General features: G+C 43.4%; 1 protein-coding gene and 1 non-coding gene across 2 annotated transcripts in view; both read right to left on the reverse strand.

Moving 5' to 3' along the window:
* Positions 1-27,811, reverse strand: part of ADGRG4 (adhesion G protein-coupled receptor G4) — a 62,327-nt gene that overhangs the window by 32,266 nt on the left and 2,250 nt on the right. Inside the window, exons 2-11 of the mRNA XM_038747712.1 lie at positions 25,454-26,059; positions 15,454-21,057; positions 14,584-14,718; positions 13,906-14,009; positions 11,938-12,002; positions 8,707-8,870; positions 5,683-5,815; positions 2,441-2,559; positions 1,594-1,813; positions 384-546 (exon numbers count right to left, since the gene is read on the reverse strand). Coding sequence (XP_038603640.1) covers positions 384-546; positions 1,594-1,813; positions 2,441-2,559; positions 5,683-5,815; positions 8,707-8,870; positions 11,938-12,002; positions 13,906-14,009; positions 14,584-14,718; positions 15,454-21,057; positions 25,454-26,059 — 7,313 coding nt within the window. The remainder of the gene's footprint in view (positions 1-383; positions 547-1,593; positions 1,814-2,440; positions 2,560-5,682; positions 5,816-8,706; positions 8,871-11,937; positions 12,003-13,905; positions 14,010-14,583; positions 14,719-15,453; positions 21,058-25,453; positions 26,060-27,811) is intronic.
* LOC119930153 lies at positions 26,606-26,743 on the reverse strand. Its single transcript, XR_005451643.1, has one exon. It is a non-coding gene; the product is annotated as a small nucleolar RNA SNORA7 (small nucleolar RNA).

A 27,811-nucleotide genomic window follows, 5' to 3' on the forward strand; every position in this document is an offset into this window, starting at 1 on the left:
ATTGTTTTCTGTTTAGGGAAGAAACTTAAAGGAAGAAATGAGAAACTGTTTCAACGAATAATCCAACTTGAAACAAATATTCTTAAGCAAATGGATGCTGAGAAAATGGCATAGCAGTTTTTCCTATTCAAGCTGTGATAATACGGGCACTCGTAGGAAGTAAATGAGCTTTTCTGGGACAATGGAATAAATACCCTGGATATTGCATTCTACCTTCACTTTGTCACCAAGGCAGCAATTTCTCACTCAGATTTATCTCTGAAGATACAGCAAAATCAAATACTGAAGCTCATTTCTTTGCCCTCCTCCCACAGATCTGTGTTCGGAGGCTTCTCCTTTGCGTTCCACATTTCCACCCTGAAAATCAAAATGCTGCATCTTACCTCAGGATCTGTGCCTTCTGTGTAGGAGTGAATACCAAAAGAAATGCCTTCAAATGCTTTGTTCACTTTCAGCACCGCTAAAGCGAGTGTGGCCACAGTCATATTTGCTGTACTACCGGGAAATTCCATCTTCTCACCTACTCTCTCAATTACCATTAAGATGCTTTTAAATGGAAAGTAGAAAAGATTCAAACACATTAGCATCATTTTGGGGTGGTATTGTTCGGACGGATTTAATCAAGAAAGGCTTTTACTAGAATTTCCCGTTAGCTGAGTATTGAACTATTTTTGCTTAAGCAATTTTCTATCTGTGTTTTAGAAATTCAGTCGTATTTATTGAGTGCTTATTGCGTGCAGAGCGCTGTACTAAGAACTTGGGAGAGTACGATGCAACAATAAATAGGCACATTCTCTGCCCACAGGGAGCTTACAGTCTAGAGGATAGACAGTATGAGTGGATAGAGCATCTTCTTTGCCATCAGCTTAATTAGTAGGCTCAGAAAACTAAGTTTTTGCCATCCCCAGCTCACCTAGATACCTAAGGCATCAAAGTTTTTCCGCACCCTTCATGAATACTCTAGATTGTAAGCTCACTGTGAGCAGGGAACGTGTCTACCCACTGTTATATTGCACTCTCCCAAGCGCTTAGTACAGTGCTCTGCACACAGCAAGCACTCAATAAATACAGATTTGAAGAATGACGTATCCTTTAGTTACTGATTGACACAAACTGCCTGAAACTTGCAGATTTGCTTAAACCAACCCCAAATCCACTAGGCAAGGAAGTGTCAGTAAATGGCTTCTTCTGAAGGGTTTCCTGCGAAATGCTTTTTATAGGTCCGTTCTAGAGATCGGCGTCCTCACTGGGGGCATTGGCTACTGGCTTTAGGAATTGCTATGTCTCATTTTATGCTTTATTTTTCTAAATACAATCAATGATTATCTGCACTTGTAGGTTTTAACCTGCAGAGATTTATATTTGTGCAGTAAAGGGTAGTGAATTGTGATTTTAAGTTATACTCATGAGGGATTAGAATGAAACATGAAAACTCACTAACACATTTGGCATAATTCATTTCTTCACAGCCCGGAGGCAGGTAAAATCATTCCAGTATGCTAATGAGATCATCTCATCCCTCAGTTGAATTGATGGGAGGTAGATGTTATGTTTTGTCAAGAGATCCAATTTATCAAGAGATTCCTTACTTACTCTTTGCTAACTGCTTGCAGTTCAGATTTAGAAGCGCCATGTTTGTTCTCCAAAACAGTGTTGATTATTTGTAATACAACCTGTGCAAGATTCATGCCTATCTCTTCACATTTTGAAATATCAGATAGTTTAGAAACAATAATCAAGATTTCCTTTTGCTCCAGATGTGTATAATTGTTCATCAGGTTTAAAATGTGCTCGGCGACATCATTTGCATTTTCTGGGACGAATTTAAAACATAAAGACCACATTATTTTTTTTTAGAAAGTATTCTATTCTGCATTCTCTCATAAGCTGATGTCTAGAGTAGCTGAAATATGCCCCCGTTCAACGCCAGGAAAGAAAATGTTTAGAGTCGCCCACTCCAACCATATAGCCTCATGAAATAGGAAAACTCATTGTCGACCCTCCCAATAAAAAAGGTTAAATTTTGCAAAACATACACCAAACCTAAAGCATTTCTAAGCATTTTATTTTCAATGTAGCTATATGACCACCTGCATATTGATGTTCAGGCCCAAAACGGTGCAGACCCAAGAGTTCTGGGAGCGAGCCTGATCCATTTAGTCTTTAAGTTCTCCTTAATTTTTTGGGCTGACTGTGGGTGCCATCCCAGGGACTTCAAAGCCACATTTCCTTCTTAGTCTATTTCTGAGTCTGTTTGGGCAAGCATTTCATCCCTGCACTTGCACTGGAAAGAGGGGAGTCCTGCAGATTGTCTCCCCAGGGTGAGGGACTGAATCTGAAACTACCCACTGTGCATTACCAGCCAACTGTAGGCCAAATAAATAGTCAAAGACTAAGATTAAAGTGTTCATTCCTCCTTATGAATGTACTGCCAACTCACCATCACTTATGACAATGTCTTCAAGATCCACGATCTTTTCTGGAAGTTCTTCAATCAGCTTACATTGGCTATATTTGGCTTTATCCCATACAGATTTTCCGCTTTTGAGATTTATCCGACTGGTAAAAGAAAAGAAAATGGGGTATTAGTTTTGAAATCTATGGTTTTATCTTTTTTTTTTTCAAGAAAGTTGCTCCTGATTCCTTGAGATTTCCTGCCCCCCATTTAGGTTTTAGGATCATTTGGTCTCTTTCAATGCCCCCGCTGTCAAGGACATGGCTGGAAGGAGATGTGGCGGTTGATGCCATTTAATCAATTAATCAGTAGTATTTGTGGAGTACATGCAGTGTGCCTGCACTGTATTAAGTGCTTGGGAAGGTACGAGGAAGTTAGAAGATATGATCCGACTTCAAGGAGTTTGGAATTTTAGATTGTGGACTCCATGAAGGGCAGGGACCATGTCTAATTCCCACTTCTAAAGTCGTTTGGCGTGTTCTACACACAGTAAGCGCTTAATAGATACCCTCGCTGCTGCTGGCTTAGTGGAAATACCACGGGCTTGGGCGTCAGAGGATATGGGTTCTAATCCCAGCTCCGCCACTTGTCTGCTGTGTGGCCTTGGGCAAGCCGCTTAACTTCTCTGGGCCCCAGTTCCCTCATCTGTAAAACGGGGATTAAGACTGTGAGCCCCCCGTGGGGCAACCTTGATCACCTTGTATCCCCCCCAGCGCTTAGAACAGTGCTTTGCACATAGTAAGCGCTTAATAAATGCCGTTATTATTATTATTATTATTCTCTGGGCCTCAGTTACCTCATCTGTAAAATGGGGATTAAGACGGTGAGCCCCACGTGGTGCAACCTGATTACCTTGTATTTACCCCGGCGCTTAGAACAGTGCTTGGCACAAAGTAAGCATTTAATAAGTACCATAATTATTCATCATCAATCGTATTTATTGAGCGCTTACTATGTGCAGAGCACTGTACTAAGCACTTGGGAAGTACAAATTGGCAACATATAGAGACAGTCCCTACCCAACAGTGGGCTCACAGTCTAAAAGGGGGAGACAGAGAACAAAACCAAACATGCTAACAAAATAAAATAAATAGGATAGATATGTACAAGTAAAATAAATAAATAAATAAATACAGTAATAAATATGTACAACCATATATACATATATACAGGTGCTGTGGGGAAGGGAAGGAGGTAAGGAGGTTATTATTATTATTATTACTATTACCAGACTGTAGTGTGAACGTTTGACACAGATCATAATTGAAACCATTCTGAAAATAATAATAATAATAATGCTGGTATTTGTTAAGCGCTTATTATGTGCCAAGCACTGTTCTAAGCGCTGGGGTAGATACAAGGTCATCAGGTAGTTTAGCAAAGCTTACCATTCTGCAGTACCGGCAGGTTATATATATCCTCATGCCAGAAGTAGGCTTGGGTGGTCACCCAAATTTTGGCGGGTGAATTTCTTAAAATTATCTCCCCACCAGCAGATTGAGAGTAGGGAAGAGGTGCCACTGCACCTGACTTTACGCTTAATTACAGGCTCGGCCGTCATTCCTTGGGGCCTCTTCCAGCTGTCACTGAGGCATCCGGGAACTGGGAAAGCCACCTTGGCACTCTACAAGGCTCCCAGACCCCTCTAGATTGCCATGGTAACAATCAGAAGTAATGCATGTTGGAAGAGGATGGGCGGAAGTCTTATCACTCTATCTATTTATTTATTTATTTATTTATTTATTTATTTATTTATTTATTTATTTATAATAACGATAGCATTTATTGAGCGCTTACTATGTGCAAAGCACTATTCCAAGCGCTGGGGAGGTTACAAGGTGATCAGGTTGTCCCCCGGGGGGCTCACAATCTTCATCCCCATTTTCCAGATGAGGGAACTGAGGCCCAGAGAAGTGAAGTGACTTCCCCAAAGTCACACAGCTGACAAGTGGAGGAGCCGGGATTTGAACCCACAACCTCTGACTCCAAAGCCCGGGCTCTCTCCACTGAGCCACGCTGCTTCTCAAGATTTATTTCTTATAAATGTATTATTAATTATTAATTATTAATATTAATATTTAGTTATTTATTATCACTTAAATCTCAAGATTTAAGTAAGATTTATTTATCTTACTTGTACATATCTATTCTATTTATTTTATTTGGTTAGTATGTTTGGTTTTGTTCTCTGTCTCCCCCTTCTAGACTGTGAGCCCGCTGTTGGGTAGGGACTGTATCTATCTGTTGCCGACTTGGACTTCCCAAGCGCTTAGTACAGTGCTCTGCACACAGTAAGCGCTCATTAAATACAATTGATTGATTGATTGATTGAAGGAAGAGAAGCAGCAGCAGGAAGAGCTCCTGAAGCCACCTTTAAGGCAGAGAGACAGTGGGAAGGTGGAGGGAACCCACTCACCTTGTAAAAAAGCATATGGTACTGGTTTAGGGGAACGAACCCGTGGAGATCAATCAATCAATCGTATTTATTGAGCACTTACTGTGTGCAGAGCACTGTACTAAGCGCTTGGGAAGTACAAGTTGGCACCATATAGAGACAGTCTCTACCCAACAGTGGGCTCACAGTCTAAAAGATAATGCTCCAGTCAGCCTGTTCTCAATTACCTACGAAAGCTACGGGAAAGAACAATAGCACGGTAAATGAAAAGCAGAGATCCTCCTCCAAAAATGCAATTTCCCTTCTATGGGAACGCAAGGAGGAAGAGGAACCTTCAAAATGAAAGTTAACAAGAGGAAGAAAGAGAAAACACGCTAAGAGCCTGGGCCATCCGTAAACTGGAAAGTCGTCCACTCCAAGCTTCTCACGGAAATTTTGTTTTCTAAAGCTCCAAAACGTTATTAAATTTCAGAATGCAATATGGTGATGATGGTGGTATTTGTTAAGCGCTTACCAATGCGCCAGGCACTGTACTAAGTATATAACTGGAGCGTTTTCCTTCATCACAGGCAAAGGTCTCCTTGTTTAAACGTGTACGTTATGCAGACGGTTCTGATTCAGAAATACACGTTAGCTTCCAATATCTGGATATTTCAAGTAGATGGCCCTGAAGCACCCAGATAATTGAAGTGAAAGCAAATGTTTAAGCCTCATTTGTGAGGACTTCCTGAATGCGCAGCTCCATGCCGAGGCAACAGCGTCGAGTCTCCTTGATTTAACGGCTCAGTAAACCACAATGAGAAAGAAGACAACAGCATTTCGGATTACTTACCAAATCCTGGTAGCAGCATTCTCGGGATTTTTGACACATTCGGCTTTGGCCATTTCCGTAGGCTCCGTCGATAGCCACTTGTACTTCCCTTTGTATCTGGAGAGGGTTTCGCTTTCTTTGCAGTTTCCAGGTTCTTAAACAGCAAATTTACACACATTTTTTGACAGACCAAGGGAGCTAAGAATAGTGAGCACTTTTGGGTTCCATCACTCTTACGCCCCCAGGGAAGTATCTGTGACTGTGAGCCCACTCTTCTAGACTGTGAGCCCACTGTTGGGTAGGGACCGTCTCTATATGTTGCCAACTTGGACTTCCCAAGCGCTTAGTACAGTGCTCTGCACACAGTAAGCGCTCAATAAATACGATTGAATGAATGAAGTATCATGTAAGAAGTTTTTTTCTGTGAGGCCATATGAACTAGTACGATAATGGTGATCCCTTCAAGGCCCTGCTGAGAGCTCACCTCCTCCAGGAGGCCTTCCCAGACTGAGCCCCTTCCTTCCTCTCCCCCTCGTCCCCCTCTCCATCCCCCCCATCTTACCTCCTTCCCTTCCCCACAGCACCTGTATATATGGATATATGTCTGTACATATTTATTACTCTATTTATTTATTTTACTTGTACATATCTATTCTATTTATTTTATTTTGTTAGTATGTTTGGTTTTGTTCTCTGTCTCCCCCTTTTAGACTGTGAGCCCACTGTTGGCTAGGGACTGTCTCTATAGGTTGCCAATTTGTACTTCCCAAGCGCTTAGTACAGTGCTCTGCACATAGTAAACGCTCAATAAATATGATTGATTGATTGTTAAGGGCTTACTATGTGCCAAGCACTGTTCTAAGCACTGGGGTAGATACAAGGTCATCAGGTTGTCCCACGTGGGGCTCACAGTCAGTCCCCATTTTACAGATGAGGGTAACTGAGGCACAGAGAAGGAAGTGACTTGCCCAAAAGTCACCCAGCCGACAAGTGGCAGAGCCGGGATTAGAACCCATGACCTCTGACTCCCAATCCTGCGCTCTTGCCACGAAGCCACGCTGCTTCACTGTAGGACTAGAGGATGGTCCATTACAGTGCATTACGAGGGGACAGTTTTTCAATCAGCGGTCTTGTCTAAGTGCATTTAGTGAGGATTTGCCCGAGACTTTCCGTCGACACCTTCTCTGATCAAATGAATGCCTAAGTGCTTTTCAATCAATCAATCAATCAATCAATCATATTTACTGAGCACTTACTATGTGCAGAGCGCTTGGGAAGTCCAAGTTGGCAACATATAGAGACAGTCCCTACCCAACAGCGGGCTCACAGTCTAAAAGGGGGAGACAGAGAACGAAACCAAACCTACTAACAAAATAAAATAAATAGAATAGATATGTACAAGTCAAATAAATAAATAAATAGAGTAATAAATATGTACAAACATATATACATATATACAGGTGCTGTGGGGAAGGGAAGGAGGTAAGATTTTTAATAGCAAGTAATATTTGTGGAGTACTACCTATTGTGTTATGTGGTGGTTATAAATGGCGTATTGACTGTGGAGTTTTAAAAAAGGTATTTATTGATTTTGACACCATCTGTGGCTCACAGGGGACTCCCACCAGTCTAAATGGTTGGGAGAGGACAGACTTATTGGGCAAGAAATAATACTTCACTTATACTCTTTGTCCTTTTCAATTGTACTCTCCCAAGCACTTAGTACGGTGCTCTGCACACAGTAAGCGCTCAATAAATGATTGGGTGAATGAATGAATGTCCCACTTTTACCCATCTACTATTGCGATCTTTCTTTCCACATGTAATTAGTTTGGGGTTTTTTAGTGGTTTCTGTTAAGCGCCGACTATGTGCCAGGAACGTGCTAAGCTCTAGGGTAGAAACAGGCCAATCCGATTGGACGCAGCCCCTGTCCCGGGCTCACAGTCTTAATCCCCATTTTACAGATGAGGTAACTGAGGCACAGAGAAGTCGAGTGACTTGCCCAGGGTCACGCAGCAGACAAATGGCAAAGCCAGGATTAAAATCCAGGCCCTTCTGACCCCCAGGCCTGTGGTCTATCCACTACACTACATGGTCTTTATTCTCCAGAATAATGTACCACCTGCTTTCTGTAACCGCTCATCGTTTCATAGGAATTGACTAGAAAAATGAAGAAGTAAACTCGATTGAAGCACTTCTATGCTTAGATGTTTGTACTGCATGTCCCATTAGATTGCAAGTCCTGTGAGGACAAAACCACATCTTTCAATCAATCAATTGTATTTATTGAGCGCTTACTGTGTGCAGAGCACTGTACTAAGCGCTTGGGAAGTACAAGTTGGCAACATATAGAGACAGTCCCTACCCAACAGTGGGCTCACAGTCCCCTTGCCCTGTAAACCTCCCCCACAGAGTGCTTATAGAGGGCCTTCAATGAATAATAACAATAATAATAATGGCATTTATAAAGCGCTTACTATGTGCAAAGCACTGTTCTAAGCGCTGGGGAGGTTACAAGGCGATCAGGTTGTCCCACAGGGGGCTCACAGTCTTAATCCCCATTTGACAGATGAGGGAACTGAGGCACAGAGAAGTTAAGTGACTTGCCCAAAGTCACACAGCTGACAGTCGGCAGAGCCGGGATTTGAACCCATGACCTCCGACTCCAAAGCCCAGGCTCTTTCCACTGAGCCACGCTATTATTGCCGGACTCACTGAATCTCAGGTCTGGGATCTTTGGTGGGGTCACCGAGAAGAAGGAAATGTTTCTTCATCCAGCATGGAGGACTGTGGTAATCTGGTTATTTTATTTCAACCTCCATAGTCCCAAATATGTCCAAAACACCTTTTAGAAATCTATCAACTACTCAAGTACCCCTCCATCATCCTTGAGCAGTTGAATAAATACTGACTTAGTACAGTGCTCTGCACACAGTAAGCGCTCAATAAATACGATTGATTGATCGATTGATTGAATAAGGCGACACCTTACTGCAAACTGCTGGGAAATGCGTTTGAATTGAAGCGAATGAACTGAATATTACCTAATTCTTTGACATTCACGTCTTCAGACTTCACTACCAGAGTCAGGTGATTTTGTGTGAAATTTCCTTGTGCAAGGTTGTCAAATATTTTAGCCTTTATACGATTAATCAGTTCAGGTGGTGCTTCGGAAGAATTAGCCTTTATGATGGCGTGGCAAGCGTAGCTAAAAATCGAAACAAAATATATGGCATATATATATATATATAATAACAATAATAATTGTGGAATTTGTAAAGTGCTTACTAGGTGTCAAGCACTTTATACTAAACATTAGGGTAGATACAAGATAATCAGGTCCCAAATGGGGCTCGCAGTCTAAATAGGAAGGAGAACAGGTATTAAATCCCCATTTTGCAGTTGAGGGAGCTGAAGCACAGAGAAGTTAATTGACTTGCCAGCGGTCACACAGCAGACAAGTGCTGGAGCTGAGAATAGAACCCAGGCCCTCTGACTCTTAGGCCCATGCTCTTTCCACTAGGCTATGTTGCTTCCCACTGATTGATTATTTTAGGGGGTTTCCCACTGATAGATTTTTTTAAAAAATCTACTTACCTATCAATGGGAAACCAGTAAAATCATTTTTATCTCACAGACAGCTTCATGGTATAATTCCAATATTTATGTTTTCATCATCATCATCAATCGTATTTATTGAGTGCTTACTGTGTGCAGAGCACTGTACTAAGCGCTTGGGAAGTACAAGAATAGATGTTTTCTATTTGTGATTGCTAATACATTGTCATATTTTGGTGAAAATAATATTAAGGGGTTTCGCATAACAAAAACTAATGTTGGAGTAAAAAATAGTTATTTTTAAGGGATTTTTGATGTTTTAACTAGGAGGAAAATAGCTAGCAGCAATTCTCTAGTGTCTATCACAATTTATAGAATATTACTAATGATTTTCCCCCCAAAAAAACACTAGTATGGCAGTCAGTCAGCTGTCTATAGGTAAATAGCAATCTGACCTGGGTTTCATTAATTGCCATAGGCCTGCAGAACATAAGGGGTTGACCCACCGTCAACTTATTGACCTCCAAATTGCATAAAGACTTTTGGTCTTCACTACAAAGAGACAGGTCATGGAGTGCTAAACAGCTCCAGAAAGCTGACATTTAAAGAACACTTCCACCCAAAACAAACAGGGAAATGAAAAACCCAGGTTTTATGTAATAGGCTTTAAGATGCTGCAAAATACAAATACAGCAGCGTGGTCAGCATTTGAAAATGCCAGCCAACTGACTGTCTACATTGAATTGAATTGAAGGAGGAGCCTGCCCTATGTAAAACAGACACTTAAATTTAAAAGCTAGGAAAAACATGGAATCTTACGTGTATGGAAAAGAGGTGATCCGAGCCAACGTTTGCCAGTTGCTCTGTCAAAATAATGTAAAGCAAAAGATGAGGGTTTTTGAAATAAGGAAATATATTTGATCATCAAGAAACAAGTGATAATTTTTTATTGACGACTAATTTTAATTTTGCAGTGCTTTTGTTCATATGTAGAGATATAGGAAATGAGTTGCAAGCAAGCCAGAGTTGTCATTCCTGTAGTTGTGTTGGGCTCCAGAGCAGCTAGTATTCTTTGCAAGACGGCTTAATTTACAAAATGTGATTTCCAAACTAATTGCGCAGCACGTTCATCAAAAAAATGTATTTCATATGTTTGCCAAGCTGACAGTTCAGTAAAACAAATAAAATTTCTCATCGGCGTTTCACGCCTTCAACCTCGGAAAAACATGATTCTGCGGAGGAATTGAGCAAAGGGATTCGGTGAAAGCATTTAAAAAGAAACTACTTACATTAATTTTGTCCTTGAGTCTTTCCTCCAAAAAGCCGTCTCTGCATCGAAAATATTTTGCGGTTATAGGAAAAAAAAATAGAGCTAAATACAAATTTGGCTTCTTTAAAAATTAGCAGAATGATGTACTGTGCAGTTAAGACCGGTTTCAAAGAACTACTTCTGGTCTTCCCTTTTCTCAAAGGAATTATTTTTTCGGAGGATTCAGTGACTCATTTTCAGGGGGAAAGGTGGAGGTAATCATCATCATCATCAATCGTATTTATTGAGCGCTTACTATGTGCAGAGCACTGTACTAAGCGCTTGGGAAGTACAAATTGGCAACATATAGAGACAGTCCCTACCCAACAGTGGGCTCACAGTCTAAAAGGGGGAGACAGAGAACAAAACCAAACATACTAACAAAATAAAATAAATAGAATAGATATGTACAAATAAAATAAGTAAATAAATAAATAGAGTAATAGAGTAATGAGCACTAGACTAAGAAAAGGGCTGCTGGCAAAGCAGCCGTTGGAGGAAAGTCTCTGGGGAAAGGAGAGGAGAGGAGTAGCCAGGGGTTGGGTCGCAGGGGAAGGTGCTGAAAGAAAAGTAGGTTGGGGGAATCAGAATTAATCAATCAACTAATTGTATTTATTTAGTGCCAACTTTGTGCAGAGCACTGTACTGAGCGCTTGGGAAAATACAGTATTCCAGAGTTGGTTGGCACATTCTCTGCCCACAGACTGGAGAAGCAGCATGGCTCAGTGGAAGGAGCCCGGGCTTTGGAGTCAGAGGTCATGGGTTCGAATCCCGACTCCGCCACATGTCTGCCGTGTGACCTTGGGCAAGTCACTTAACTGCTTTGAGCCTCAGTTACCTCATCTGTCAAATGGGGATTACGACTGTGAGCCCCACGTGGGACAACCTGATCACCTTGTATCCCCCCCCCCCAGCGCTTTGAACAGTGCTTTGCGCATAGTAAGCGCTTAACAAATGCCATCATCATCATCACTAGAGGGGGATGACATGTAAATAAGTGCCGTGGGGCTGAGGATGGGATGAATAAAGGTGCAAATCCAAGTGTAAATATAAGTGTAATCCAGGCACTATACTTTGCGCTTGAAAGAAACAGAAGGTGGTGGGAAGGGGGAGTACAATGAAGAACAAAGGACGGGGAAAGAAGGGATCTGGGGCTGAAGAGGAAGGAAGAGGGAGCGTGGTAGGAAGAAGAAGCAGGAAAAAATGCTGGAAGGACAGCAGAAGTGATGAGGAAAAGTAAAATGTCCATCTGATCTGGTTGAGGACAAGAGATTTCCAATGGTGGTATTGGCCGTAAGAGTTGAATATGAGATAGAAATGAAGCAAGGACATTTCCTTTTTGGATCACTGCTGATCCCCAAACTCCCTTTGGATCCTTTTCTGTCCACATTAACTCCCGCATACCTACCTGCCTTTAGCTTTGACATCCAATTCTGTGAGAATGAATTCATTGTCCTGAAATACACAGTTGAACTGTAAAAGACCAAGCAAATGCATCTTATCACTCCATGCACCTTAATCTCTACAAAACCAGTGTGCTAATATCATGCTTGTTATAACTGCATTACTAATGCTTAATCTTATTTTCTGATTGCTCTAATATACACATTCCTGTTTTCCTTGGACTAATAAATTTACAAGGGCCTATAATCCAGTAATGAAAGCCTCAAAATAAGTCCCTGAAAACAAAATAGAAAGGATTATTTACCAAGAGCAGGGTGAAGTCGTCACAGTTTCCCCAAATAATTCTAGACTGTGAGCCCATTGTTGGGTCAGGATCGTCTCTGTTGCCGAATTGTACTTTCCAAGTGCTTAGTACAGTGCTCTGCACGCATCAAGTGCTCAATAAATGCAATTGAATGAATGAATGAATGAAATAACAATAACCAAGAGATATCAGTAAACTGACCAGACTGAATGAGGAGGACTGGAGAGAGTTAAATCCAAATCTAATCAAATAAGCACACCTTTTTTGCAACCAGTGACTTTCCAAACTGTACTTTAACAAAAGTATCTGAAGCCAGACTCTCCAAAGAGCGAAAGATAAAGTCAGTCTAACAAGCCTGGCAAACATTGGTTCCAAGAATGGTGCTTTGTATAATGCTCAGTACCAGGGTAAGCACTCAGTAAATACTATTGATTGATCGATCAATTGATTGGAAAGCAAAACTGAGCTGAACTGAAAGACAGAATATCACCCCTAAATACCTCAGGCCAAATCAAGTCTTTAAAAAGTGAACATTTTTGCTTAATCGTAGATGGAACCCAGCATGTGATTTGAAGACAGCTGACCTCCCTAACAGGATTTGGCAGTGTTAAATCATCATCATCATCATCAATCGTATTTATTGAGCGCTTACTGTGTGCAGAGCACTGTACTAAGCGCTTGGGAAGTCCAAGTTGGCAACATATAGAGACAGTCCCTACCCAACAGTGGGCTCACAGTCTAAAAGGGGGAGACAGAGAACAAAACCAAACATACTAACAAAATAAAATAAATAGAATAGATATGTACAAGTAAAATAAATAAATAGAGTAACAAATATGTACAAACATATATACAGGTGCTGTGGGGAAGGGAAGGAGGTAAGATGGGGGGGATGGAGAGGAAATGATTCTGTGTGTCCTCGTCAACAAATCTCAAGAAGAGCAAGTAGGATGATTTAATGACCTAATGGAGGGTTTTCCAGAATGAGACTGAGGATACCCTGATTTTTAAGAAAATTCTTCAGGGAGAGCAGAACGAGGAGGGGGTTCAGTTGAATATTTAAAAATAGGAGGAGGTGGCGGTTGGTGGCTACTGCAGCATGGCATAGTGACAAGAGCACGGGCTTGGGAATCAGAGGATGTGGGTTCTAATCCCAGCTCTGCCACTTATCTGCTGTGTGACCTTGGGGAAATCACTTAACTTCTCTGTGCCTCAACTGTAAAATGGATGGGACAACCTGATTACCTTGTATCTACTCCAGTGCTTGAGACATACTAAGCAATTAACAAATGCTATAATTATTATTATTATTTATGGGTAAGAAATTTTTAGAAGCAAAAAATAGGATTGCCAAACATCCCTATATCTGTGCCTAGCCCTGCCTCTTGATAGGTGCAGAGAATAGATGAAGTTTCGATGTGACTGGTATCTCAATTCTCATAAATGACATTGAGTAGCCCGAGAATGAAATATCTCAATCAATCGTATTTATTGAGCACTTACTGTGTGCAGAGCACTGTACTAAGCGCTTGGGAAGTACAAGTTGGCAACATACCTACCCCAAGGCATAAAAACAAAGGACAAAATTAAAACCTAACCCTCAAATGTCGGATTGGTGGAGGAAATGGGAACAATCTGGTCTATAAAAAAATGAAGAAACATATTTACCCAAGCTTTAGCAAGGTTCCGTATGACAGCAATTGCAGGAATTTCTGACTCTTCATCAAGAACTGAGAAGCTGATTTCAGTGTTGTAGAAGGAAACAGTAACCACTAAAACCAAAGTGAATTATATTTTGTTTCATTTACTGCAATACGGTTTCTCTCTCACAAAGATGAATTATTTGAGACACTGTGGCTATAATAAATCCAGATTTCTTTACATCGTAAGAAAAGCAAATCTGATTCTTGCTTTTATTTATTTGACCCAAAATGAATGATCCAACTGTCAAAGACCAGGTCTCCGCAGTGGAAGTAAAGTTGAAGGTTGAGGGAAATTATCCTGTAAACTGTATTTGAGCAGATTAATTTCATCAGCACTTCCCTTAGAGTTGGGTCGTAGACACCTGAACTAAAATAGCATCATCATCATCATCATCAATCGTATTTATTGAGCGCTTACTGTGTGCAGAGCACTGTACTAAGCGCTTGGGATATATATTAATGAGTGAGGGCTTGCAGTCAACTAATCAGAAAGCATTAAAAATTCGTTTTCAGGAATAATAATCACAGTAAACTAGGTGCAATTACACAAAAATAATAGACCTTGACTCAGATCCAAAAATAGATTTTCACAGATACAATACCCATTCTTAATTTCCTACTTGGGGAGGGTATCATTGACTACCATGGCCATTGATTCTGCGGTGATAGCTTCTGTTTCCTTGTTTCTCCTTTTCTCTTCTCTTTATTCCTACTCCCTGTTCTGTTTCTATAGCAATATTAATTTCAAAATCAGGAAGTGTAAAGGTGCTAAGGAAATCTAGGAAGTATTGTGCACTATTATTTGGGTGCAAACGGTAGCCTGAAAGATCTCCCTGATGACCAAGCTTGTCACTAAGAGGGTTGTTGGGTTTTTTTTTGTCTTTTTTTAATGGTGTTTGTTAAGCGCTTACTTTGTGACTGGTACTGTACTAAGTGCTGGGGGAGATACAAGCTAATCAAATTGAACACAGTCTCTGTACTACATGGGGCACACGGTCTTAATCCCTATTTTACAGATGAGGTAAGTGAGGCCCAGAGAAGTTAAGTGACTTGCCCAAGGTCGCACAGCAGACAAGTGGTGGAGCCAGGATTAGAACCCGGATCCTTCTTACTCCCAGGTCTGTGCTCTCTCCACTAGGCCACACTGCTTTTCATGGGTGTGGGGCAAGGTATAATGTGAGAGTGGACAAAAGTTCTTTGATTTGTGCATCTCTACAGGTTAGGATCTCCTCAATGGGTCAATTGTCATCTTGCCCCAGAGCCCACCAGTACAGACACCCAGGATTTACAACCAACAAAAAAGCATCTTCCAGTTTAGAGCCTAGCTGGACCAGTAATGATCTGTATTTCCAGATTTCAGGTTCACCTCTCCCAGAACGGGGCCTGCAGGGAAACAAATTGGGACTCAACCACGGCTGAGATGTTTCTGACTCTCTGGGGCGCACTCCTTCCACACCGAGCAGTTTTTAGGCAAATTCTGTAAGGGGATTAAAATGATCAGATGTTCTCAAACCTGAGAGCTCTGTAGGAGCAGATGAAGTTGCTGCTTCCGTTGAGAAACGGATGAGGTCTGATCGTGTTGCCTCGGGCCATGTAGAGGCTGAGAAGGAGTGGGCAGGGATGGAAGAAATCTCAGTTGATCTCAAATAAAGTGTCGTCTCAGGCGGCGTGAAAGGGGATGCGTGCTCAGTGGACACAGAGAGAAGTGGAGTCTCGGCAGCGGAGGAATTAGCAGTTGTTGCATTAGGTACGGAGCTAAGTGTGATTTCACCAGTAAAGGGAAATGCGGTGATTGTAGAGGACAGGGTGCTAATCTCCCTTAATGTGGGTATGGCCTTGGCAGAAGTGAATGTGGGTGTGCTTCTGGGAAGCATCGATTTTGTCGTTAAAAAGGGAAGCATCGATTTTGTCGTTAAGAAGCTAGATGTAAACGAGCTAGAGATTGACCGTGGCGTGGTTTTGCCCACCGTAGACATACTCGCAGGAGCTCCGGTTGAAATCTCCGTTGCTGAGATCTCAGTGTTTCGGGGAGCCGTCGACATGCGTACACTCTCCGCTATTACTGATGTAGCCTTTGTTGCAGTGTCTGTGTGTGCTTGAATGACTGTAGGTGTCGTGGACCAAGGAGAAATCCCACCAGGTTTGACTGCACTCACAGGAACAGTGGGCGAAGGTGTGGGATTCACGAATGACCCTGTAGGTTCTGACTCAGTGGTTGTAGAGATACGTGTGGCCTGGGGTGCGGTGGAGGACTTAGTTGCCCTACCGGCAGGCAACCCAGCTGGGGACACGCTAGGACCAGATGTTGCTTGAGTGGTGGTCTCTAAAGTTCCAGAAATAGAGGCGGGATCAGAAGCCCTCAAAGAGGGTGTAGGCAAAGGAGTTGTAGAAATGGTAGTGGTTTTAGCAGGTACGAATGTATGCTCAGTTGAAATCTTGGCAGGTGAGAACGGTGACGGGTTCTCGGCTCGTGCTGAGGTAACAGTCATCCCAGTCTCCGGGACCGTAGAACTTGGTGGAGCTGACGCGGGTACAAGTGTACCAACGATTAAGGAAAGAGTCGAGATTTTATTTGAAGAGGTGAATAAAGATGTCGTCCCTGGAACAGAGGAGGTGGGAGTCGACCTAGTGCCTGTAGATAAAGCGGCTGTCTCAGACAGGGAAGCTGGAGGTCGAGTCACAGTAAAGGCCGGGGATGAAGCAGTTTTCCCATTCAGAGTTATAGGTTCTGGCTCAGTGGAAAAGGATGACTGTGGGGTCCCCATCTCTGGAGACAGAGAGACGGTCCCCAAAGTCCTGGAAACAGTGGTATCTTCTGGTGTTGTGATGGCTTTTCCAGGTGTAGCAAAAGTTTCAGCCGAGGTGGGCATCAGTGTAGGCTCAGAAGCTGTAGAAGGCTCACCAGAGAAGGTAGAAAGTGGCATATTGGTGGAAACTGTGGAAGTAGCAGTGGAGAAACCTCGGTTAGTCAGAGTGGGCCTAAACAAGGGTGTGTTCACCACCGGGGTACCTGTTGAGGCAATATCTACAGGGAATAATGTCGATATACGTCCAGAAAGCACAGATGTAGCCCCGGTTCTTACGGACGTGAAGGAGGGCCAGGCTTCTGTCAAAGTAACGGCTGTCGAAGTAACTGCAGAAGTTGGCATTTTCTCTGAAGCAAGAAATGTACTTTTACTCATAACAGGGAGAGCTGTAGATGCAGTCCCCAAAGGCAAAAAGGATGCCGAATTCTGAATATCTTCCGAATCAGAAGTAGTTTCTCCAGGTATTGATATAGACGAGGTCACCACACCTTGCGACCAGGGCGGTCTTGATATAGGTCCAGTTCCGGGAGAGATAGGAAATTCAGTAGCTATGGAAGTCGGTATAGGGGAGTTTGTCTTAGGGCCAGTTCCGTGATATACGAAAGTAGTAACCGATGAGAATACAGGTATGTTCTCACCTGTTGCGGAAGATGGTGAGACCTTGACGTCTTCTGAGGTGTGAATGTCTGTGGTTGGGCGAGGTGGCGATGTCGCCTCAGCTTGTTTAGACGTAGCTACCGGGTCAATACCTGCGGAAGACGCAACCGTACTGCCAGGCACAGCAGTTTCAGCCGACAGCGATGGCACTGCGGTCTGAACCAGTTGACTTGTTTGTTCCACAGTAGAGGAAATTGTACTAGTCTTATAATGGGGGGAAGTCTGAATGGCAGCAGGGTCTGTGGATGCAGTTGCCATTCCAGAAGATGTGGAAAGAGATGGCGACTCAACCATCAGAGGTGTAGGAGTGCTTGTCACCGACGGGGATAAAGAGCCTACTGCAGAGGGAAAAAATGTGACCCCCTCTGTAGAGATTGCCGCAATTTCAGAGGTAATGAAAACAGAAGAAACCTCCGGGTGTTTAGATGTCGCCACAGCGTCACTAGATGTCGAAGGAGTTTCGGCCAGACTGGAAAATGCAGAGGTCACAGTTGAAGTGTCAGCCGGAAAGACTGTACGGGTAGTACTGAAGGATAAAGGCATGGTACTGACAACTGTTGAAGCATCTGTTTTTAGCGCAACAGCAGAGGACACAGCGGCCTCAGCAGTAGATGTGAATTCAGAGACTATCGCAGCCGGAATGCTCTGCTTAAGGGAAGCCGTAGAGGCAGGAAGCTCGGGAAACTCGGAAGATTCAGCTTGCTCGGTCTCAGATGCAAGTGTGGAAACAAAAGAAGGGTAGAATTCGGTTGTCATAACAATAGCCTGGGAATCTGTGGGTGTTGGCCTGCTCTTGGAAAGGGGCAATGTGTTTGAAGTCCTGTCAGGCTGAACTGCAGGAGTGGTCTCTGAAGGTAGGGATGCTCTGGCGGTTGGAGAAGCCACCAGAGACGTTTGAGTCTCAGGTGGTGCTGCTGAATGAACAATTTCAGCAGATGGAGTCCAGCGTGGCGTTGACCAAGCTATGGTCTCAGAAGATGTAGAACTTCGGGATGCCTCAGTCGTTGTGAGATTCAATGGAGTTGGCACTGTAGCTGTCGGGGGGTTCTCAGAGGGAGCAGTGGACGGATAAACCTCCAAATTTGCACTGGTAATGAGGTTCTTGGTAGGAATGAGTGAAGGTGTGAGCTCAGCTTGTTTAGAGGTAGCCTGCGTGATCGTATATAGAGTGTCCATCATCTTTTCAGTAGTTGGGAACCTAGTGGGCATCAGAGCTGTTGTGATATGATCTGTGTTTTCAGTAGCCAGAGAAGGAGGCCCCGAGGGAGGCTCTGAATGGGTTGGTGTATGCGTAGGAGTGATCTCTGAAGTCTTAAAAAGAGTGGGCGATTTAGAGACCGCACTGTATGTGGAAGGAAATGAATCTTCTACCAGGATAAGAGGTGCCGATGAAGACTGAATTAAAGAAGACTGAGGCTCACTACTGGTTGATGGTGAAGAATGAGGCGTTGCGGTAACTGAAAAAGCGATAGTGACCTCCGCAGAGGTGAATCCAGCGTCTGCCACGGATGCTATGGTAGTCAAAATGGATTCTTCTAGGATAGCAGTGGAGTCAGTCTCCATAGCAAATGCTGTGGATGTTGCTTCCCCAGGGATGGATACAGGCAAGGCCTGTGTACTCGTGGGTGTATATACAGTACCGGCATCTAATATTGGAGTCAGAGTTGGAAAACCTGTGGATATTGACACACTCTGAGAAGCAGAAGACGTAGCTGAACCGATCACGGGTGGATATGTAACTGCGGATATCAGAGGTTCCTGTGATACTGCACGTTGGGTGAATATGGAGCTAGCTAGAGTCTTGGGTGATGCTGCTGTAGAGTCTGTTTGCACAGCTGGGGTCTTTTGTGAGATTGAATTAGGTGTTGCCATGGTAAATGTAGGCTTCGGGGTAATGTCACCAGTTGGTTCTGAAGGGGGACGTTTAGTATCGACACCAGGTGAGGTCGGTACAGCTAGGGTCGATAGAGGTGTATTCTCAAGCGTTGCATACACCGCAGTAGCTTCGGTATGTGAAGAGGTACCTGAGTTGGTGGTAGGCCTCGGGGAAGAGGCAGTGTCAGCTTGCTTGGATACACTGGTGGCTATTGTAGCTGTAGTCCAACTGCAAGCCACAGGAGATGTTAGGCTGAAGGATGTCGTCAAACCTGTGTTGTCAGTAAATGGGGATATAGGTTCAGTCCTGGTTGGTATAGAGGTAAATGTTGTTTCTGAAAAGGATGAAACAGCTTTGGTCTTAGGAATGGAACTCCAAGGGGCTGTAGTGTCTGTGGATGGAGTTAGCATCTTAGAGGGGGTGCTTAGAGTCTCAACCAGGGCAGGAGTAGGGGTGATTTGCACAGATTGTGCTGTAGCCCCTACCATGGTAGAAAAAGTTGTAGGTGAAGCCTCAGAGTCAGTAAAGACAGCTGCCATCTCAGAGGTGGTGCGGGTGGATGTGGGAGCTCTGCCAAACATAGTGGGAAGAGAAGAGCTTTCACTCTCAGTGGACGGGTGCTCATTCTGAATGCTCGTTGGAGTAGATGTCCTTCCAGGTATCACGGGAGAAGGGGTAGTCGTAGACGCTCCAGGCCTAGAGATCGGCTCAGAGCCTGGGGACGTAGACGGAATCTCAGCAGCGGTAGCCTTGGCAACAGTGTGAGCTTCAGGGGATGCTGAGTCTCTTCCAAGAGCATTGGTTGTAAAAAACAATTCTGGTGGCAAGGAGGTCAGTCTGGCCTTACTGGCTGTGGAAATAGCCGTAGTCTGAGCAGAAGCGGAGGTCAATTCAGTCATAACTGGTCCCAGTTTGGGGGTCGTCTCAGCAGGCCCGGTTGGAAGAGGAGAAACAAGAGCCATCGACGTAGGCTCGACCTGAACTGTGGCGGCTGTAGCTGCCGTCTGAACTCCGGTAACTGTAGATCCAGCCGCGGCAGTTACGGAGGTGGGTGGGAATGCAGGTGGCAGGGATGTGGATGTGCTCTTAGCCACAGCTGTCTCGTCGGTAGCGGACCGAGGGGCAGTCCAAGCAGTTGTCGGTGCAGGTGAAAATCGGCTGGATGTCGAGGTAGGAGCGGGCCCAGGCGTCGAAGACGGGGATGGGGTCCGAGGTGACGCTGGAGTTAATGCAGTCTTGGTGGGTGAGTACAAAGGAGTTGTCTGGGTATTGACCGACAGAGCTACGGCCTCAGAAGTTGTTGGGAAAAGTGAATCACCCGTGGATAGAGAGGTAAATATAGCATTTGTGGATTGGGGGGCAGTCTCAACAGACAGAGACGGAAATATTGTAGCCGTCATCGCGGTCTCGGTGGGAAGGGATGAGGATGCAGTTGCAGGAGTGGTTTCAGTGGCTGCGGATATTTTCTGAGTAGGCCAGGACACGGATGCCGAAGGAGATGTGAAGTCAGAAGCTGTCATGACCGTTGAAACCCCGTCGGCTTTGGGACCGTCAGAAAGTGAGGGTAGAGTTTCTGTAGGTAGAGACTGTGTGCTGTAAGGTGAGGTAGACTCTGTCCAAGCATCTGAGAATGTAGAGGAGGTATTTCGAGGCATCTCTGAAGAGGACGGCTCGGTCTCCTGAGGATTAGAGCCAGTGTTTCGCGACGGTGATGTCACACTTGAAGCTTGGGAAACAAATGGACCCGTTCCTTCAACTGTTATATTGTCAGAGACACCTGAAGAATTGGAAAAAATGTTAATCCACCTTTAATATCGAACTGAAAACTCCAATTCTTTTTCATTTGCAGAATAAAAAATGCATTATTAAAGCACTCTTCTTTAAGGTGCTCTGCTCTCTTACAGTTTATTCAGTTCTGTTCTGGACCGGGGTAGATAGAAGAGCTACCAAGAAAGTACATGTTTCATAATGCGTGGCTCAGTGGGAAGAGCCCGGGCTTGGGAGTCAGAGGTCATGGGTTCAAATCCTGGCTCTGCTGCTTGTCAGCTGTGTGACTTTGGGAAAGTCACTTAACTTCTCTGGGCCTCAGTTACCTCATCTGTAAAATGGGGATTAAGATTGTGAGCCCCAAGTGGGACAACCTGATCACCTTGTATCCACCCCTGCACTTAGAACAGTGCACATGGTAAGCGCTTAATACCAAAATTATTATTATTATAATATGAAAATATTAAAGATTTGATGAACAACTTTATGGTCTTGGGGATTGACTGATCTAGACTAGGCATTGTGGAAGGGTCTAAAATGGATTTCTACCATTGGTTCCCAACCTAGATTATAGACCATGACAGGTAGATACAGTAAATTCAGTATTCTTCCCCCCCTCCCCAAATACTCCCCAATAAGAAGCAGTGTGGCATAGTGGAAAGGGCATGAGCCTGAGAGTCAGAGGACCTGGGTTCTGGCTCTGCCGCTTGTTGGCTGTGTGACTTTGGTCAAGTCACTTTCCTTCTCTGTGCCTCAGTTCCCTCATCTGCAAAATGGGGATTCAGTGCCCGTTCCTCCTCCTACTGATTGTCTTGAATCTACCCCAGTGCTTAAAACAGTGCTTGGTACATAGTAAGCACATAAATACCGCAATTATTAGGTTCATAATAGGTTTGTGGCTTGCTTATCTGTGACTCCCACGACAAATGAAACTTTTGTCGGGAACCCTTGGTTATTCACATTCTTCCAGTTGAAATGTTGGTTTACAATCATCCTCTCCCTCCTCCTCCTCTGATTGTTGGGCAGATCTGCCAGGTTGAGTGATTGCCATGCCTAGGCCGGATTTTATCGGAGGGGCTAGCACTATACCAGAAGTCCTGCCCCGCTTATGGCAATAAACACAAACCACGCATCTGGGGAGTGGAATATCCCGTTGTTGGTTTAACCTGATGCCCAAAACCCCCATCCTTCAGCCTGATAGTTTTCTCATTCCTGATAAGCAGTGTGGCCTGGTGGAAAGAACATGGATCTGTTCTGGTGGAAAGAACATGTTCTGGTGGAAAGAACATGGATCATGGAACCCAGAGGACCTGGGTTCTAATCCCAGATCCGCCGTTTGCCTGCTGTGTGATCTTGTGTAGTTACGTAACTTGGCTGTGCAAATGTTTCTTCTTCTGTAAAATGGGGATTCATTAACTGTTCTCCTTCCCCATTAGACTGTGGGTCCCGTGTGGGACAGGGACTGTGTCCAATCTGATTATCTTGTGTCTGCCCCAGTGCTTAGTACAGTGCTTGGCTCAGAGTAAGCACTTAACATATCAAAATTATTGCCATCATCGTTATTATTATCATCATTGCAACCTTTCCCTGTCAACCCCCTTGCACACACACTAAAAGGAGTAAGAGCAGGATGGGAAAAAAAGAGAACACGAACTGAAGGATAACAGAGAGAGAAGAAAATTAAGTAAAGGAGATGGTTCCAAAACTTAATATGCTAAATCAAGGCCCCTGCTCCCAAGTTCCCTATAGCTGCCCTGGCTGCACAGGGTCCCGAAGTAAAGCGCTCCCTCTGGAAAAGTATGCAGAAAACTAAAAATGCTAAGAAGAGAAGCAGAAAAAAGAAAGGGAAAGGAAAAATAAAACGTAACTCTTTCAAAATGAAGCAAAAGCCCGTCAGCCCAAGAAAAGACAAAATAATCAGTGGAAAGATATCCCAAAGAAAAACAGGAAGAAATGAGGGGCAAAGTCACAGAAGTGTAATGTGTGTTTTCCTACCCTTTTGAAGAGTCCTTATGTATAAGGGCTGTTACGGCACAAGAACTGAATTAAAGAGCAAATGCTTTGATCGTCACTGGGAAAGGTTTTTCATAATTTAGTTCTGTTCCTACAGCATAATCAGTGGAAAGAAGATATCCCATTGAAAAAACAGGAAGAAAGGAGGGGCAAAGTCACAGAAGTGTAATGTGCGCTTTCCTACCCTTTTGAAGAGTCCTTATGTATAAGGGCTGTTACAGCACAAGAACTGAATTAAAGAGCAAATGCTTTGATCGTCACTGGGAAAGGTTTTTCATAATTTAGTTCTGTTCCTGTACTCCCTGTAAAATTTAAACGAAGCATTTATTTACCCAGGCCTTGCTGTTTCCATTTATAAAGTATGAATATACATGTCAACTCACGGGAATGCCGTAAGCCGACTTTACTCCTTAAGTCATCTGGCAAAATATACTGTGGATTACTGTAATTATTGGCAGGTGTGAAAAAGAAGTTTTATTTATAAGAAATCATTTATTTTGTGACACGTGCAGATGCAAGTAGAGTGTCAAGGCTAAGGCTGAGTGCTAAGGCATTCAATTTGAGATTTCATTTTGATTTATTCACCTTATATTAACACTGAGTGTTTTCCTAGCCACATGGCTCATCTGTCTTTTTCCATCAGCCATGATTTTTAGAAGTGTGATTTATGTCCACTCATTAGACTAAGTGTTCTTTGCAGGATGCAGGTTACCAAGTACAGCTGAGTACCAAACCCGTGTGCCAATACATTGGAATCAGCACTCAGTTTGTTCCGTAAGGTTATAATGAAGACAGTTTGGGATTTGCGAAATGGAAAATGTATTCAGTTTGCCAAACAATACATGAATAATGATTCACTATTTAGGAGAGAGTGTCAGACTCCAACTAACTCCTCTAAGTCCGGAGCAAAATTTAACCTGCCACCTGGAAGCCTGTGAATCCACGGAATTTTATTGGTGAATGGGCCACTCTCCATTTTCTAGAGTACCAGGACAGAAATAGCAGGTGGGCAGTAGAAATTCACTGAAAAGCAAAATCTCATTTATGTAGTGTTGGTATTTACCAAATGCTTACTAAGCGCCCAACTCCGTGCTAAGCACTGAGATTAATACAAAACAATGAGATCGAACACAGTCCCTGTCTTTCACTGGGATCACAGTCTGACAGGCAGGGAGCCACGGATATCTCGTCCTCAATTTACAGAGGAGGAAAATGCGGCGTGAGTGGTTAAGCAACTTGCCCAAGGTCACACAGCAGCCCAGTGGCCCAGCCAAGACTAGAATCCAAATCTCCCACCCCGAATCCCAGCCTCTCTCCACTAGGCCTGCTCAGTTTAGTTAATAATTTCCACTACTTGTTCTGCCATACTTTTTTCCTGAGTAGAAACTAGCAAAATTAAACAATTTGAGTTTCAGGCTCCTCCTTTTCGACTGCGAGCCCACTCTTTTAGACTGTGAGCCCGCTGTTGGGTAGGGACTGTCTCTATATGTTGCCAACTTGGACTTCCCAAGCGCTTAGTACAGTGCTCTGCACACAGTAAGCGCTCAATAAATACGATTGATTGATTCTGGTCCAAATGGCCAAACTGCAGACCGTGCAGAAAGTGTGGTAGATCAAACAAACACCTGGATAAGATTTTTTAAAAAAGCCTAGATAAGAACCTCTTAAATACCTGAAAATTTACTCTCTCTCTCTCTCTCTCTCTATATATATATATATATACACACACACATATATATACACATATATATATACATGCATGTATATATATGTATATATGTATATAAGGATAATGGAACATACAATAAATGGCTCCTAAGTAGCTAAATAATTACCTGAATTTTCAATTGGTCCATTTCAGGATTTTTCTACTCTACTAAACTCAACTAGTAACATATATTGTTTACTTTTTATGGAACCAGGGACAGAAAGATAACCTATATACTCCTTATATACATATATACATATATATACATACATGTATATATATGTGTGTGTATATATACACATATATACACACACACATATATACATGTATATATACATATATACATACATGTATATATGTGTGTGTATATATATACACATATATACACACACATATATACATGTATGTATATATATGTATATATGTATATAAGGAGTATATAGGTTAAATGCCAGTTAGAATAATGGAACATACAATAAATGGCTCCTAAGTAGCTAAATAATTATCTGAATTTTCAGTTGGTCAATTTCAGGATTTTTCTACGCTACTAAACTCAACTAGTAACATATATTTTTTACTTTTTATGGAACCAGGGACAGAAAGCCAAGTGAGTCATATCGGACATAATCTACAACATACCACACTCCCTTATGGGGGAAAAGTTTTCCTTTCCCAGGTTACTCACCGCAGCGTAGGCTGTCATCCGCCACGGGGGTTATATTGTTGAAGAACCAGGTATCTTTGCCCCAGCTAACCAAGTTGCCATCTAAACACGTTGAAAATTCCCCGTTTTCTAAGATGCGGTCCCAGAGTTGAAAGTAATACAAGCTGCCCAGGAAGCTGTGGGTCTGAATTTCATCCTGATTCTCCACAGAATGACCCAGGACCAAGTTCCCGTTGGCTTTGAGATTCTGGGGCTCTTTTAGCACAATCAGTATTCTTTCTTCCTGAAGGAAGAGTTCTAGCAGTCCCTTCACACCATCCCAGATTAAGCATATCGTGTGCCACTGGAAAGGTCGCACATCAGCGCCGATAAGAAAAGTTTGACCCAAGTGGGACAACACAAGCTGCTTGTAGTCTACTACAAGCCCAAACTCCAGGACTTCTGAACCCGAGGAGACGTTGCTTGTAACATACGAAAAGGCCGTCCAAGGGTTCTGGTTTAGCGTCCAATACAAGTCGATGCATGTAGTAAATCGGTCAAGTTCAGGAATACTCTTGTTGGCCAAGTTCACGTATTTTTCATTTCTTCCCTGGAGATTCAGCTTTTTTCCTCGCAGGGGAGTTGCTTCTGTCAAAATGAGAGGAGAAAAGAGAATTGTATATATCTGAAGAAGTGTGTGATTATACTTGCTGCGTTCCTAAAGACAAAGCGCAGGGACTCACACAAGACATACACACACACGTATTTTCACTAGCCCTGCCTTCACCTGCCAAGAACCTTACTATTTTTGTAGCTTCCCAGCTTTCGGCCCCAACTCCTTGTCTTCCGTCTCCCCCTTCTAGACTGTGAGCCCGCTGTTGGGTAGGGACTGTCTCTATGTGTTGCCGACTTGTACTTCCCAAGCACTTAGTACAGTGCTTTGCACACGTAAGCGCACGATAAATACGATTGATTGATTGATTATGCTGTCGAGTCGAGCCGACCCGTAGCGACACCGAGGACACATCTCTCGCAGACTGCCCCACCTCCATCTGCGATCGTTCTGGTAGCGTAGCCATCGAGTTTCCTTGGTAAAAATCTGGAAGTGGTTTATCACTGCCTTCTTCTGTGCTGTACACTTGAGTCTCCACCCTCGACTCTCTCCCATGCTGTGCCCAGCACAGGTGAATTTTGACTTGTAGCAGACTGCCTTACACTCGCTAGCCACTTCCCAGGCTAGGAATGGAAAGGGTATGCCTGTGCTTGACTCTCCCTCTTGTATCCGAGACCGGTAGAGTCCTGGAAACTCTCCAGATGTGATCCTAAGAGGAGCCCCAACTCCTACCCGAGACAAAAATGGGAGCTTCTAAACAGAGAGGCAAAAAGGGGCCCAGAGGGCTTCTAACAGTGACTTTTCTCTCGGCAGCAGCTACCAATATCTCAAGCCTGCCATCGCCCCTCTCTGCTCCCGTGAAAGAAGAGAATGTCGAGAACCAGCAACCTGTTGAAATAATCCATGTTGTCTGCAATTAATAATAATGTTATCTGCAATTAATGGTATCACAGAGATGCTCGCTGAAAATCATCCTAAAGACCCACATAACCCATCCCTTCTGTCCACTTGTTTGAGCTGTCTGCAGCTCACCTGATTTATTCTTCCCACTATTACGTTTGGGCTTTAATACGTCATTGTTTATAAAATAACATCTGATAAGATTGTGGGCTCACTGTTAATAATGATGATAATAATAATTGTGGTATTTGTTAAGCATTTACTATATGCCAAGCATTGTGCTAAACCCTGGGGTAGCTACAATATAAGCAGATCGGTTACAGTGCCTGGCCCACCGGGGGCTCAGAGTCTAAGGGAGAAAGAGAACTGGTATCTTAAGAACAAGGATCCTGACTTTAAATTCTGTTGTATATTCTCAAGTATATTCTCAAGGCCCTGCTGAGAGCTCACCTCCTCCAGGAGGCCTTCCCAGACTGAGCCCCTTCCTTCCTCTCCCCCTCGTCCCCCTCTCCATCCCCCCATCTTACCTCCTTCCCTTCCCCACAGCACCTGTATATATGTATATATGGTTGTACATATTTATTACTCTATTTATTTATTTATTTATTTTACTTGTACATATCTATCCTATTTATTTTAGTCTGTTAATATGTTTGGTTTTGTTCTCTGTCTCCCCCTTTTAGACTGTGAGCCCACTGTTGGGTAGGGACTGTCTCTATGTGTTGCCAATTTGTACTTCCCAAGCGCTTAGTACAGTGCTCTGCACATAGTAAGTGCTCAATAAATACGATTGATGATGATGATGATGAAGTATCTTCTTCTAGACTGTGAGCCCGCTGTTGGGTAGGGACCATCTCTATATGTCGCCAACTTGTACTCTCCCAAGC

The sequence above is a fragment of the Tachyglossus aculeatus genome, chromosome 6 (assembly GCF_015852505.1).
Source record: "Tachyglossus aculeatus isolate mTacAcu1 chromosome 6, mTacAcu1.pri, whole genome shotgun sequence".
Lineage (NCBI taxonomy): Eukaryota > Metazoa > Chordata > Mammalia > Monotremata > Tachyglossidae > Tachyglossus > Tachyglossus aculeatus.